Source organism: Dromaius novaehollandiae, chromosome 8, assembly GCF_036370855.1.
Source record: "Dromaius novaehollandiae isolate bDroNov1 chromosome 8, bDroNov1.hap1, whole genome shotgun sequence".
NCBI lineage: Eukaryota > Metazoa > Chordata > Aves > Casuariiformes > Dromaiidae > Dromaius > Dromaius novaehollandiae.
In genome coordinates this window covers 36,108,410-36,121,004 of record NC_088105.1, presented here as the reverse complement: position 1 = coordinate 36,121,004, position 12,595 = coordinate 36,108,410, and the positions used below count along the sequence as shown (strand labels likewise).

General features: G+C 36.0%; 1 protein-coding gene across 1 annotated transcript in view; it reads right to left on the bottom strand.

The window, feature by feature from the left end:
• Positions 1-12,595, bottom strand: part of LOC112986008 (nardilysin-like) — a 37,727-nt gene that overhangs the window by 7,642 nt on the left and 17,490 nt on the right. The window contains exons 15-22 of the mRNA XM_026105033.2: positions 9,552-9,656; positions 9,292-9,415; positions 8,745-8,831; positions 8,001-8,120; positions 5,946-5,997; positions 4,645-4,795; positions 2,695-2,822; positions 788-950 (exon numbers count right to left, since the gene is read on the bottom strand). Of these exons, the coding sequence (XP_025960818.2) occupies positions 788-950; positions 2,695-2,822; positions 4,645-4,795; positions 5,946-5,997; positions 8,001-8,120; positions 8,745-8,831; positions 9,292-9,415; positions 9,552-9,656 (930 nt within the window). The remainder of the gene's footprint in view (positions 1-787; positions 951-2,694; positions 2,823-4,644; positions 4,796-5,945; positions 5,998-8,000; positions 8,121-8,744; positions 8,832-9,291; positions 9,416-9,551; positions 9,657-12,595) is intronic.

Here is a 12,595-nt window from a genome sequence, read left to right as displayed (position 1 = left end):
AGCGGAAGGAGGTTGGTGACTACACAGTAAGTATAACGCTGCATTATCAACAGCACAAAACACATCTTAACTCTATGATAGTTATGCCCAAATCTTCAGCTTAACTTTCAAGCCAGCATCCCACAAGGATACCTTGGAAATTACCAGAACCTCTAGTTCTAATAAAATCTTTGGCAAAAGTTTCTACAAGACTGCTTTCTTGTTGTAAAAACAGCAAACTTGCATATCTAGTGAGTAGTAGAGACAGCATCGTACAAGTCTAGCTACCTTGTTATGACCAGCTTTTTAAAAGCAAATACCTCTGGTCTACATCAGACTGCTAGCTATCACTTATGCCTGTAGACAGACAGATGAATTCTGAGAATGATAACAGGACGTTAAGCTGTATTGCTGCAGTCAATCCTATCACTTGGCTGTACTTACACTACAAATTTAGCAAGAAAAAAAATCAATAGCTGCACAGTTAGAATGATTCCACTAAAAATACAGACTAGCAGAGTATAGCCTGAACAACTTCTGATTCTTAAATACACCACTGAAACCATTTTTGAAGCATATAACAATTACTTGTGTTTAGACAATACAAGAGTAAAAGAGCAAAGTATTCTAGACTACATTGGCACTCTCACGTCACCTGGATCTGCCAAAATACTAGTAGAAAATAAGGCTGTCAAAATGTTTAGCAGTAGTTTTAAAACATAGCACTAGTTTTTAAAACCTATGTTTAAAAAAAAAAGAGAGAGAGAAAGACACAGCCCAAACTTTCACCATTGAGCTTAATACTTACTTGACACGTTACATTTCCTTGTGCTAAACCCTCAACAAATAGCTGTGATTTGAAAGCCTTAACAAAGGACAATAAAGACTCTGCAGAAAGTCCCTTCTTTAATCTCCTGTATTTGTCTATCACAGACCACTTGCCATGCTCCAAAATTACATGATGTAGGTCTCTAGAAAACAAAAAACATTTAATCCATTTTAATTCAGAAATGCACGTCACAACTGTGGCAAGCAGTAGAGTAGATTAGACTACAACATCTTGGAAGGTCTCATTGCAATGAAAAACAAATTGATGAGAAAAAAAATCAGTGTCACAGGAGAAATATTTGACATTAAAGAGCCAATCATTTAGAAAGAAAAACAGCACATGTTGCTGAGAAACTGGTCTGAGTAAAAGTGATCTGACAAAAGATAACCACTATACACCCTCCAATATGTTGTATTTCTAGAGATGACATTTAACATGGGATTGCCTTTTTGCTGGAGTTGGTTTTGCAGTATACAATGGAATTTTTAATAAACTGCCTAACATAATAATGATGTATATAATTATTTGATGCAAATAATCAGAAAAGAGGGGACCTGTGCACAGTTTGCACTAGCTATATAGCAGTCTATAATCCTAAATACCGGAGCAGAACAATAGCCAGCAGTTCTTGTCATTGATGCTCTACACTGCTGTGCATTTCATGATGAAAAACTGCAGAATCAGAAGCCTTTTAATCTGCAGGTATACAGATGCCTTTTAATTTCAGTTACACAACTCAAGGCAAACTCCTAATGAAGACAACATCATTTGTATTGTCAACAGCTGTTAGTGATACAAAGGCTATGAAATACCCTAAAAGCTTTGATCTAATGTCTCCATTTCAGAATGCACTCTTCCTTCATAGCAAGAAGGTGGCCAAAGAGAAGCAACCTCTATCTACTCCTACAGGTCAGGAGGCTACATCCCTGTATTACTTTGATTGACATTTTCTCTTTTAAGAAATTCATCACACAGGGCTATCAGATTATTTATGTCATGAAATCCAAAGAATATCAAGTAAGATGCGAGGTGATATTCATACAGCACAAAATACTGTCTTTCCTCAAGAGCTTTATTAGTGCAGTTTTTTGAAGAAGATTCTAGGTATCTTTTGCTCTTTTGGGCTACAAAAAAGCTCTGACTTCAGTAAAGATCAGGCAGAAATTTTGCTGGTTGACACTGATCTTACACAATGTCAGTTTTGTCAACTGATCAACTTATCCCTACGTCTGCAGCGTAAGGCCTCGAGTATCTCCTCTTCTCTCTTTAACCATATTTTTAAGAAGAAAAACAAATGAACAAAAGCTGTGTAAATGATAATCAAAGTATAAATGAAGTTTCTTACAGGGAGGATGAGGGGGACTGGTATGGAAAGAGAATGCAATGTTTGTGATCTCAGCCCACTAGCAATTAGAAGGAACCAAAGGGCAGCTGGGCTGGGATGCTGGGAGAAGAATGACCCCAGCTGATACTTTTTCAGAAGATTTGAGAATCCTCTAATGAGGAATTTTAACCTTACAGTGGGTACACACAGAGGTTAATGACAGAAGAAATGCAAGCAACTATAAGAAAAATACATATGACAACTGTTTCTATACATGAATTCATGTCAATTTTTGGAACTTCATCATTAATATTGGGTACTTAGTATAAAGCAAAAGTATTTGACAATTTGAAAATTGTGCTCACATATAATTATTGTGCTGGCATTCACTATATTCAATAAGACTATGCAAAGCACTATATGGTAATTTATGATAAAAAGACAAACAACTCCTCAAGCTGCTACAGTACGCTACTATGACAACATAGGAAGAAAAAAAAAAAAAAGATTGCTTTCTTTTCTACTGCTACCCTAAAATTAAGCCTTTCCCACAGAGACTCACTTGGCTAGCACCTCTGGTTTGATAAGCATATTGAAATAGGTCTTTTTTAGTTCCTCTTTAATCATTTCAAAAACTGATGGAGTAAAACTGAAGTCAGACACATGGTCAATGATGAGCTGAAGCAGTAGCTGTAAAGGAAATACTATTTCTTAGTCATTTGTACCATTAGGAGGAGGAGGAGGACTCAGTTCTTTTCAAATCAAGAAAACATGAGACCAGAAAAGAGCTTCCAAAAATACACCATTGAAACCTGCTACAGTATCTCCTGCTATCTAATTAATTGTATATAAAATAAAGTAAGATCTTGAATAAAGAAATTAATTGTTTAAAAATAAATGATCAATTACCAGCACATATCACAGTTACTGCACATCAATCAGATAAAAACTTTGCTAAAACCATATGAATCTTTTTAGCAAGAGAACTTAAAATTATATAGCTATCTTTTAATACAAAATAAATTAATAATTTAAAATTAAAATAATCAGTAAGTGACAGTGAAAATTATTTACTTGAAAACAAAGTCCACAAAGGGAGAAACAGCCTAAGCATACTGATGGAACGAATCTAGACAGTGAAATCTTCTCTTACATCATCCTGCAGAGCATGCAAGTATCTTGCTTACCTCTGGTCTCAAAAAATGATATCATAGAGGGGATGAAAATTCATTCTGTTCCTTTCATCCCTGCCTCATAGTCAAAATGTATGCAGGACTCCAGAGAAGACAGAAAGGTATACCAAATTTATGAATATATATGTATCCCTTACATGATTTTTTTTTCTTGTTCTAGATTATTCATTTTCTTTTGCTTCAAATTAAATTCTGCTCCAAGAGTTCCTGAAAATCTCTTCCTTATAACTGAACAATTGGGTGCAATAACCTCTTTCACTATTTGGCTTTTCTCTAAAAAGCCACCCCTGTGATGACTGAAAAGCTTCTGAAAACCAGCTGCAACAACTTGAGAACTGAGATTAACAGCTTTAGTGACACAAGTTCTTCATGGGTCCAGAAGTTCACAGTTAACACAAGGCTCTTAGTAGCCAGAGGTAAGTTCCCACGCTAACAGAAACTTACCTGTATTGCACATGTATCTTTATTTTACTCATCTAACAGGAAACAGTTCATCAGTAATCATACCAGTAACTGCTCCTCTCACATAACCAGCTGGTGGAGATTAGTCTGTGCCAAAGACACTTTTTGTAGATAGGGGAGGTCAGAGAGTCAAAAAAGATGCACCTGTGGCAGTTACTGTCTATCCCATAATGTGGAACAGAAAAGCTATTAGGAAAGCACTTTTTAACAACAGCTGTATTAAGTGGAAACAGGCAGGAGCAAACACTGACTTGTCCCAGCTTGCTTTTGTGTGCCTCATTAGTCCTCCCCGCTTTCTCCCTCTTGCACCTTCAAACAATATGCCCTGCACACACACCTGCCCTTCTCATCTCTCTTGTCCCTGGTTCCCAGACCACTTCCATTAGAGGAAGCCATGGGAAGCTTACATGTAATAAGCAGAAGTTAAAATCAGATTTATACTGAGGAGAGTTGCATTATAAATTTCACATCAGATGTTAGTATTTTAAACAGTTTCATTTGATTTTCTTTCTAATTGCATGCAAAAAACATTGACTTAGTCAAAGACCAATTTCTTTGTATTGAGCCTTCTTTACTCCATGCTCATTCTTGTTGTAATTCATGCCATAAAATCTCCATCTTAAAGCATAAGTCTTCCTCTCACGAACGTTACATGTTTTGAGGAACTCAGCAGGAAACATACATGGTTATTATATACAAAACCATTACCCCTCCACAGTTATTAAAACAATGTAAAACCATGAATTAATGAGTTGCAACATAAACCTAAGTATTTCAGGCTTCTGACTAACTTAGAAAATAATGTTCAACACCTGATTTGTTGAACTCTATTAAGGAGATTTCTATTTGGTACTTACAGGTAGTTTATGATTGAATCCTTTCACTCTAATGATCAAACCATGCTCTCCAGCCACTAGTTTGTACTTCAGTTTAGCAATATCAGCTCCATATGCTGGTTCTGAGAGATTCAGAGAGAGGATGCTAACAAAAATCTCTAGAAGCACCACACTTCATAAAATAAAAGGAAGTGAGAGTGGGAATCAACATAGAAAAGACACAAATATTCAAGACAATAGTTTTAAGAATAAGAAGCTGTTCAGGCTAAAAGCTTGAAACACCTAGTTATGAATTACGTTTTTCATTCAAAGGACACACAAGAATGTCTTCTAGGATTTCTGGCGTGACATTTAAAAGTTTTGTAGATCTGATGAAAAGAAAAAAGCTTATTAGAGCTACAAAGTATAATAATCTGCACCATTCTCTAGAGTACATGAGGGTAACACCTAACTTGAATAAAGAATTAATTTTTAAGGACTAGATTAATTCTAGGTAAAATTTGTTTGTTAAATACAAATAACGCTAAAAATGTGTTAAAGGTAGCTCCTTAAAGACATTTGGAAGATTCACATCCTTATCTGAAATGGAAGTGGCTCTGATGGAGATACAATAGGTATAAGTATGTTCCATCATTTTAAGCAGTCTTTCTTGATGGTCAAAAATTGCGAAGTACCCCAGAACATTAAGATCAAGCATTTCTATTAAAAATTCAAAACCTATGCTGCTAAGGCCTGATGAAAAATAGGTATACAAAGATATTTCCAGAAAAATGGTTCTACCCTTTTATGCAGCTCCTTAGTGACCTTATAATAAAACTACTAGACATTTTCTTAAAACAGTCTTGATCAAAGGTTAGTGAGCATGCTGCATATGGGGGGGATGTAACGTATTTACAGAGTTACAAGCAGAAGACTATGCAATATACACAGAGTCTATTGCTGCTCTATCTCAGGTTCTTCCACAGCTATATACAGGAGATTTTTCAGCTTGTTGAATGTGCTGCCCACAGTTGATGGCCCATTCCAGTGCAGTCTTTGACGAGCTTTCTGTTCTGGCAAATTACTGTAATTACTATAAGGTTGATAAACAACTTTTACATTGAGACAACTGCACTAACACCTAATATGCATTTCCTTTCTCTGGCAAAAATATTCCATTCCACACCTCCTCAAAAGAGAACTACTGAACTACAAAGAAAATTAAATGAAAGAAAGTCAGTCTTTATTCTAAGCTGCACTGGACATTTTAATTGGTACCACTTCATTGTAGAATCAATTTTCTGTCTTGGTCTGCAAGGCAGATTACAGAGAAATATTCTTACCTCTTTGCAGACTGTTGCACCTGTGAAGAAATCAGGTGGAAATGTACATAAGCTGTGGAGAAAGAAAAAAAAAAGAAAGAAAGAAAAAAAAAAGAACAGCTGCAGAAACAATGTCAGCTTCAATTCAAGTATGCAGATATTCTTCCTCTAGACTGTTCTGTTTTGGCCAACTTGTGTTCTTTGAACTACACTTAAATCTAAAGAGAACTTGGAATCGTAGTCACTTTGCATTTATGAACTGAAAAAGCCACCTTTCTGGTGAAAACAGATTTAATACATATTCAGCTTGTAAATTACTAAAGACAGGCATAATGTCTTTATCTGTTTCCATTATCTTTATAGATGTTAATATTACTCCTTTATGTCAAAAGCAATAAAAAGGACTCTAAAACAACAAAAACCCCTCTTGCAGTATATAAATGCCACATCAAAAAGCTTCCCAATAACAACTAAAGTATTATCCTACACAAAATCTTTATACTAATAATAGTAATATAGTTTAATTTTATACTGTGTCTCAGTGATTACAGATAATATTTTCTGAGTATACAGAGAAAAGATGAAGGTTTGAGGGCAAGGATGGATTGCGGGTTTTTCGGTTTGGCATTTCTGTCATTTTCTGGTTTTGTTTTGTTTTTGTTTATTTGCTTTTTAAACTATCAGACTTGCAAGCCCAAAACTGCCTCTTTCTTCCTGGGTGCTTTTGCTCCTGAGATGCTCTCATATTCTCTTAGTTGGATTTTTACAGGAAATCGACATTTCTTTGAAAAGAGGATATAAAGTGAGTTGTGAAAAGGGCTTTCAGTTCCTGGAGCAGCTTCATGTTGAAGAAAGAAATGATAAGAATGCCAGTAATTGTCAGACGCTGTCTTCTACTGACCCTTCTTTTTTAAGACAGGTACTGTGATGCACTCCCATAAAGAAAGGTTCCAGAGTTTAAACCTCTCCAAGCTCTTGCATAGTGAACAAAACACGAAAAGAAAAAATTCCACTTGAACCAAAGTGGCTTATCAGGCTAGCATAGTTAAGACATTGAAGTTTATATAACCCAGGTAAGACAAGTGAGAAATAAAGATATACTCATATCCAGGCATTTCTGGTATAGTAGACTGCATGACAAAGTAGCCAGTTAGAACTGGGTTGACAGGAGCCAGATGAAGTTAGGAGAAAAAGAAAATAGAAGAAAAAAAGCAAGAAAAAAAAGCAAGAAAAAAGTCCTTCAAGCTTCAACAGAAATAATGCAGTTGTAATGGACTAAGAAACATCAGGTACCAACGGAAAAGATGACCTTTTTTCCTCAGGAATGGAATAACAAAGCCATAGAACACAAATGGTGATAAACCAACCTCAACTTTACAAAATCTATGTGATAATAAAAGAACAAAAGATATGACCTTTTCTTTACTATTAAATAAACCAATCTCATTATACTGAAGTCTTCTTTTTGAACGTAAGTTATTGCCTGACCTTTCTTATCCTACTGCAGGATAAAAATTGATGGGCAAGCATTTAAGCTCTTTTCTTCTTCCTAAATCCAACATGAAGATTTGTGTCACCATAAGGAAGAAAACATGTACACCTTACCTAACTTCAACATTAGATCTTCTGTAGGTACCATCAGAAATCTGTGACATCTTCCTCAAAGTTGGGTCAAAGACCTCACACACTAGCAATCTGTAAAGGCTGGTGCTGAAATAGGCGTGGATATTTGGGCTAGGGGCCCAGAAGGTAAAAGTAATGAAGGATAGGATACAACCGGCTACACAAACGACACTCAAAAAACAATAACGCTGTAGTTCAGCACTAACATCTCTCTCCAGAGGCATGGCTTAGGAAAAGCCTATTTGGTATGAAGAGCTATCTACTCGCAGAAAAAAAAAGGCTATACAAAGGAAATGGATAGGAATTTAACAAGAGTAACAATTGGTGTTGCCTGGATTTTGGAACACAGTGAAACAAAAATTTCCAATTCTAAGAAAACTGCCAATACTGAATATGTGATAGGGGAAACCTGCAGAAGGCTTTGTTTTGCACATTTGTTAATACACTAGTTACCTTTAGGTTTCTTGAATTTCTTGTCCTTCTTGTACCACATGCATCCCTGTGGTACATCCAGAATTTTGACTGGATAATCCATCTTGGGGAAATCAGGTGCCTTTAGGGAGAAATCAGTGGCTAACACAGAAACACAACACACAGGTGTCTATATGTCAGATCCACTGTCCAAGTATGCTACTTTCAAAAATAAAATTCTCTCCTCTCTTCTACGTCCCTGTGTTAAACATTAAGTTGCACACAGCTCTTTGGACAAAGAGGTAGTTAATTTGGTCCCATAGCAGTACTTTGTCTCATAAGCAGTATCAATTGTAAAGTGAAGTATAGATGGACTACTATGATATATTCAAGACAATGTTTTTAGTCTTTCTGTTCCTTATGAAAAACAAAAAGGTTGTGCATTCTAAAACACTGTAGCTAGCCAACAGCCACAACACATAAACCAACTTCAGTCCTCTCTAGCTGCTTACAGATTATCCTGAATGCATTATGACTGTTGTATTTCACTTTGCTTTAAAAATATGGTAAAGAAACAAGGCCAAACAAAATTTGGTCCAAAATTATCATTTCTAAAAATCTTTACAAAAATTAAACACAAATAAAAATCTTCCTGTAGCCAGATATTGAAAATGGGCATCCATATAGAACTATATATAGACCATTTTTCAGATATCACCTATTCTCAAGCGGTATAATTTGGAGAAGAAAACTATGACAGAATTCACTCGGACACTGATGTCTTACCTATATATTTATTTTCTTCTGGAAGGTGGAAGTCCTGATTTAACTCAAAGTCACGGGCCCACACATCAGCCCAGCATTGGTCAATGTCTGTGAAGCAAATGCAGCTTAGTTTTAAAATTTGTTTTGAAACAAATTTTGAAGTAAAGTAGCTTAAACTTAAACCAAAATCATACGCATTATCGTTCTTAGTTATCATAAAATTCTGCTATAGGCACTGCTTATGTTTTCATCTCTTTACTTATTTTCTTAAATGAAAACTTCTTTCCTCCCATAGAAGACCCAGGCCCATAAGGTTAGGTAGGCTAGACTACTAAAAAATATATACAGAGGAAAATTGCCATTGAATTGCCACAAAAACACCCAAACCCCCAGCAACTCTCATGCAGTCAGATCAGCAACTGAAACTCATCAAGCGATCATAAGAGCTGACTAGTCAGATTTCATTTTCCTTTATCCAGATGGAGATGATCAGACATTATGCTTCTAACTTTTATAGCTTTCATTTGCATTTGAAAAAAACTCTAAATTCTTCAGAGGCTTATTTTACCCTCTACACTGTACGGTGTCTCAAACCATCTCTCCTTTAGAGGGCACCTTCCTTCATTGTCAGCAGACAACAGACAAAGATTAGCTCTCTGAGGGCAGAGCAGGCCAAGGATGTCAGTAATGACCTACACAGATGATGAAGAAACTTAATTCAAATTCAAATACACACAGAAATATATTAATACTTAGTCAAGATTCTTGAATTTTACATACACTCAATATACTGAATTTTCCTACCTCAAAGGCTTATATTCTACTCACTTCAGGTTTGTACTCAAACAAAAGTTGATCTCCTGTCAGAAAGTCCTGCTTACGAAAAAGATGCATGTTTTCACAAATATTTTCAATATAATCAATTGGATCAGTCTGGAAGATGAATGAAAAAATTTTCATGCCATTGACAAGTAAAATATCAATTTATTTTACATTTCTGTGGTAGGTAGAGCTTTTTGTTTACTGCAGTTTTCTACTATATTAAGCAGCCATCCTTGCAACAAAATACTACAGAAAATCTTTTAAGACAAGATCTTTTTCTGTCCATGTACTTATGATCATCTCCAAAAACATTTCTACCTGATGTTTCCATAAAAAGCAAAGGAGATGACTTGATTACAGATATGCCCATACCAAAAAAAAAAAAAAAGACACGATATGCTACTGTTGGCTGAACACAAAGGCAAAACCAAGAATGAAATTGTACGAGCTTATGACCAATTTTGACCAATGCAAAAAAGGAAAATAAAAGCTATAAACACTTCTGCACTAATCCAGCTATGTAGTCTAGCTCTATTGCATAGCTAAAACCATCTTTCCTTCATTAAACCACTACCAGTATTATCCTTCCCATCAGTGTTGCACACTACATTCCTCAGATGAACTGCACTAAAGTGCAGATATATCAAAAAGCTCTCTCAAATACTGTACCTGCTGTGTAAATGACCCTGTCTCACTGCAAGGACAAGCAATAAAACTGATAGCCTTACCCAGTCTATGTCCCTAAAATAACTTTCTCACAGCCTGATCCTGCTGAGGACACTCGTTTACATTTAAAGGAGAAGGACTAGAGGGTAGCTGAATACCAACACAGAGAGATCTTTGGTCTTTGACTATGATTATCTTTGCCCTGGAAACAAAAATGAAGATTACTTTATGGTTATTTACTTGTAATTAGAGTGGGCTCTAATTTGGTAGGGGCTCTGCAAATTTTTACTTAGAAAATATACACTGGTTGCAGCTCAGATGATGTAAGCATCTCACAGTTAGTGCTCTTTAACTGGAACAACACTCCCATCCTTTCCACTCCATTTCTGAGAATACTAGAAGGATGTTATCAGCGGGGAGGGTACTATGTGCCCCACTGCAGCTTCTCCTCTTTTCCATGGTCAAAATTCCATTAGAACTTTGAAGAAGAAAGTAAATGGAAACCATGAAGATACAGTCTTCCTCTTACAGGGGAATAATCTTTCACTTTAACATACTCTCCAAATCTATTATGAACACTTCCTCAACAGCCTCCTTCTCCTGGTGAACATATAAACCCAAAAACTTCCATGACTTTGCATGACTTTTAAAAACACACAAACCCTGGTACCAGAACTGTGAAAAGCTTCCAAGCCTCATTTTATTCCTACTACTGAAATAAATTGACTTGAAAAAAAAATGCTTTTCCAGCAAAGCAGTATGTGACAGCAACTACAATAACATCTGTGCTTAGGGCCATTACAGAAAGTCAAGTTGTCCCACAAAGCTTCACAGACAGATTTTCAGAAGTTTTTTATGGTGCTAAGAAAGTTGGATAATTGCTCATATCTCAGAGCTCTACACATGAATTCCAACAAATAGAATGGATAAGAGAAAGCTACAGAAAGCACAAACAATAATGCTGATAAGGGAAAGGCAGGTCAAGTAAGCCTGGCTTGCTGACCAACAGATCAGACAAATACCTGTCAGTATTAGAGAAACCTTAAAGCTAAAATTACAGTGGCATAAACATCATTAAATTCAAGACACCATGCTTTTCTTAGAGAAAACTATCCCTATTTAGTGTGATTCCAGGCATCTGCTTCTGCAGTCTGAAGTGCCATGAGTTTTTGTGCAGCAATGCCCAGAAAATTAAAATAGCTCGCAAGCACACACAGAGACTACTATAAATAAAGATTTGATCCAAGCTGCACCTGTGAATCCTATGACTGAGAAATAATAGTATCTGAAGAAGAATCAATGCTACCATAATTTTCAAGTTTGACTGAAATCTTAGCTCTTGAGAGAAACTCAAAATCATCAAGAAGCTGATCAACTGAAGGCTTGAAATTTGAGAAAAATAAACCACCTAATTCAATCTAAAACCAACACATCACTTACTTACCAGCAAGGTGCTCGATGTGTTAAAATACCTCTAAAACTGGATTCACCAGCTCAGCTCAAAGTCAGTAAGAATTCAAGTGTCAATTTTAGAAAAGATTTCCATTTCACGATTTAATAATCTGTACTGGAGTAACACTTAAAGTCATCAATTAGGATCAGTTTCTGAGTAAGAAACCATACAGAAAAGAGATTAAGATTCACAATCAATTTACAGAGTGCTTTGAAGAATTAAAGACCTAACTCTGCTTGTGGACAGAAACATGCACTGACACCAGAATGGATGAGAGGATCAGACAAGCACACTAAACAAGGTATGAAGACTGTATTCTTCCAAGGATCATTAGGCAGAGAACACCCTACCCAAGGGTGCATGAAACAGACAGGCTACAACAGCCCTTTAAGATTTCAGTTGGATAGGCAGAGGTAATCAAGCCATTCAAATTGTATAACAGTGGAAAAATGATCTGAGAAACATCCCTGTTAAAAATTTAAAAATCTCGGTAAGCAGTAAATCTAGCAAAGCTTGATTTCCTGTGGATACCTCTAACCTGTTTGGGATTCATTTCTCCACATTGAGAGCATCACTAGAGTCTACCTAGTTTCAAAAAGTTCATGAAACTTTCCAAAAAATATATTTTTTCAATTTTTACAAACCACAATCAAATTTAGATGAATTGGCCAAATGCAAGAGTTACTGGAGGCATCAACATGGAGGAGAGGAAAACCAGACAGACACATGTGCATGCACAGAAAATATGATTGTGTAAGACAGATTTCCTCACTGGGCTGGATACACACTTAAAGTGCTTACAGTTAAACCTACTCAACAGAAGAGTACAGTCAAGACAATTAGGCATTATATGACCATTACAATCCCAACTACGAACATTGGGAACTATGATGGGACACCTATGGACTTTCAGTGAGCGCTACTTTTCTGC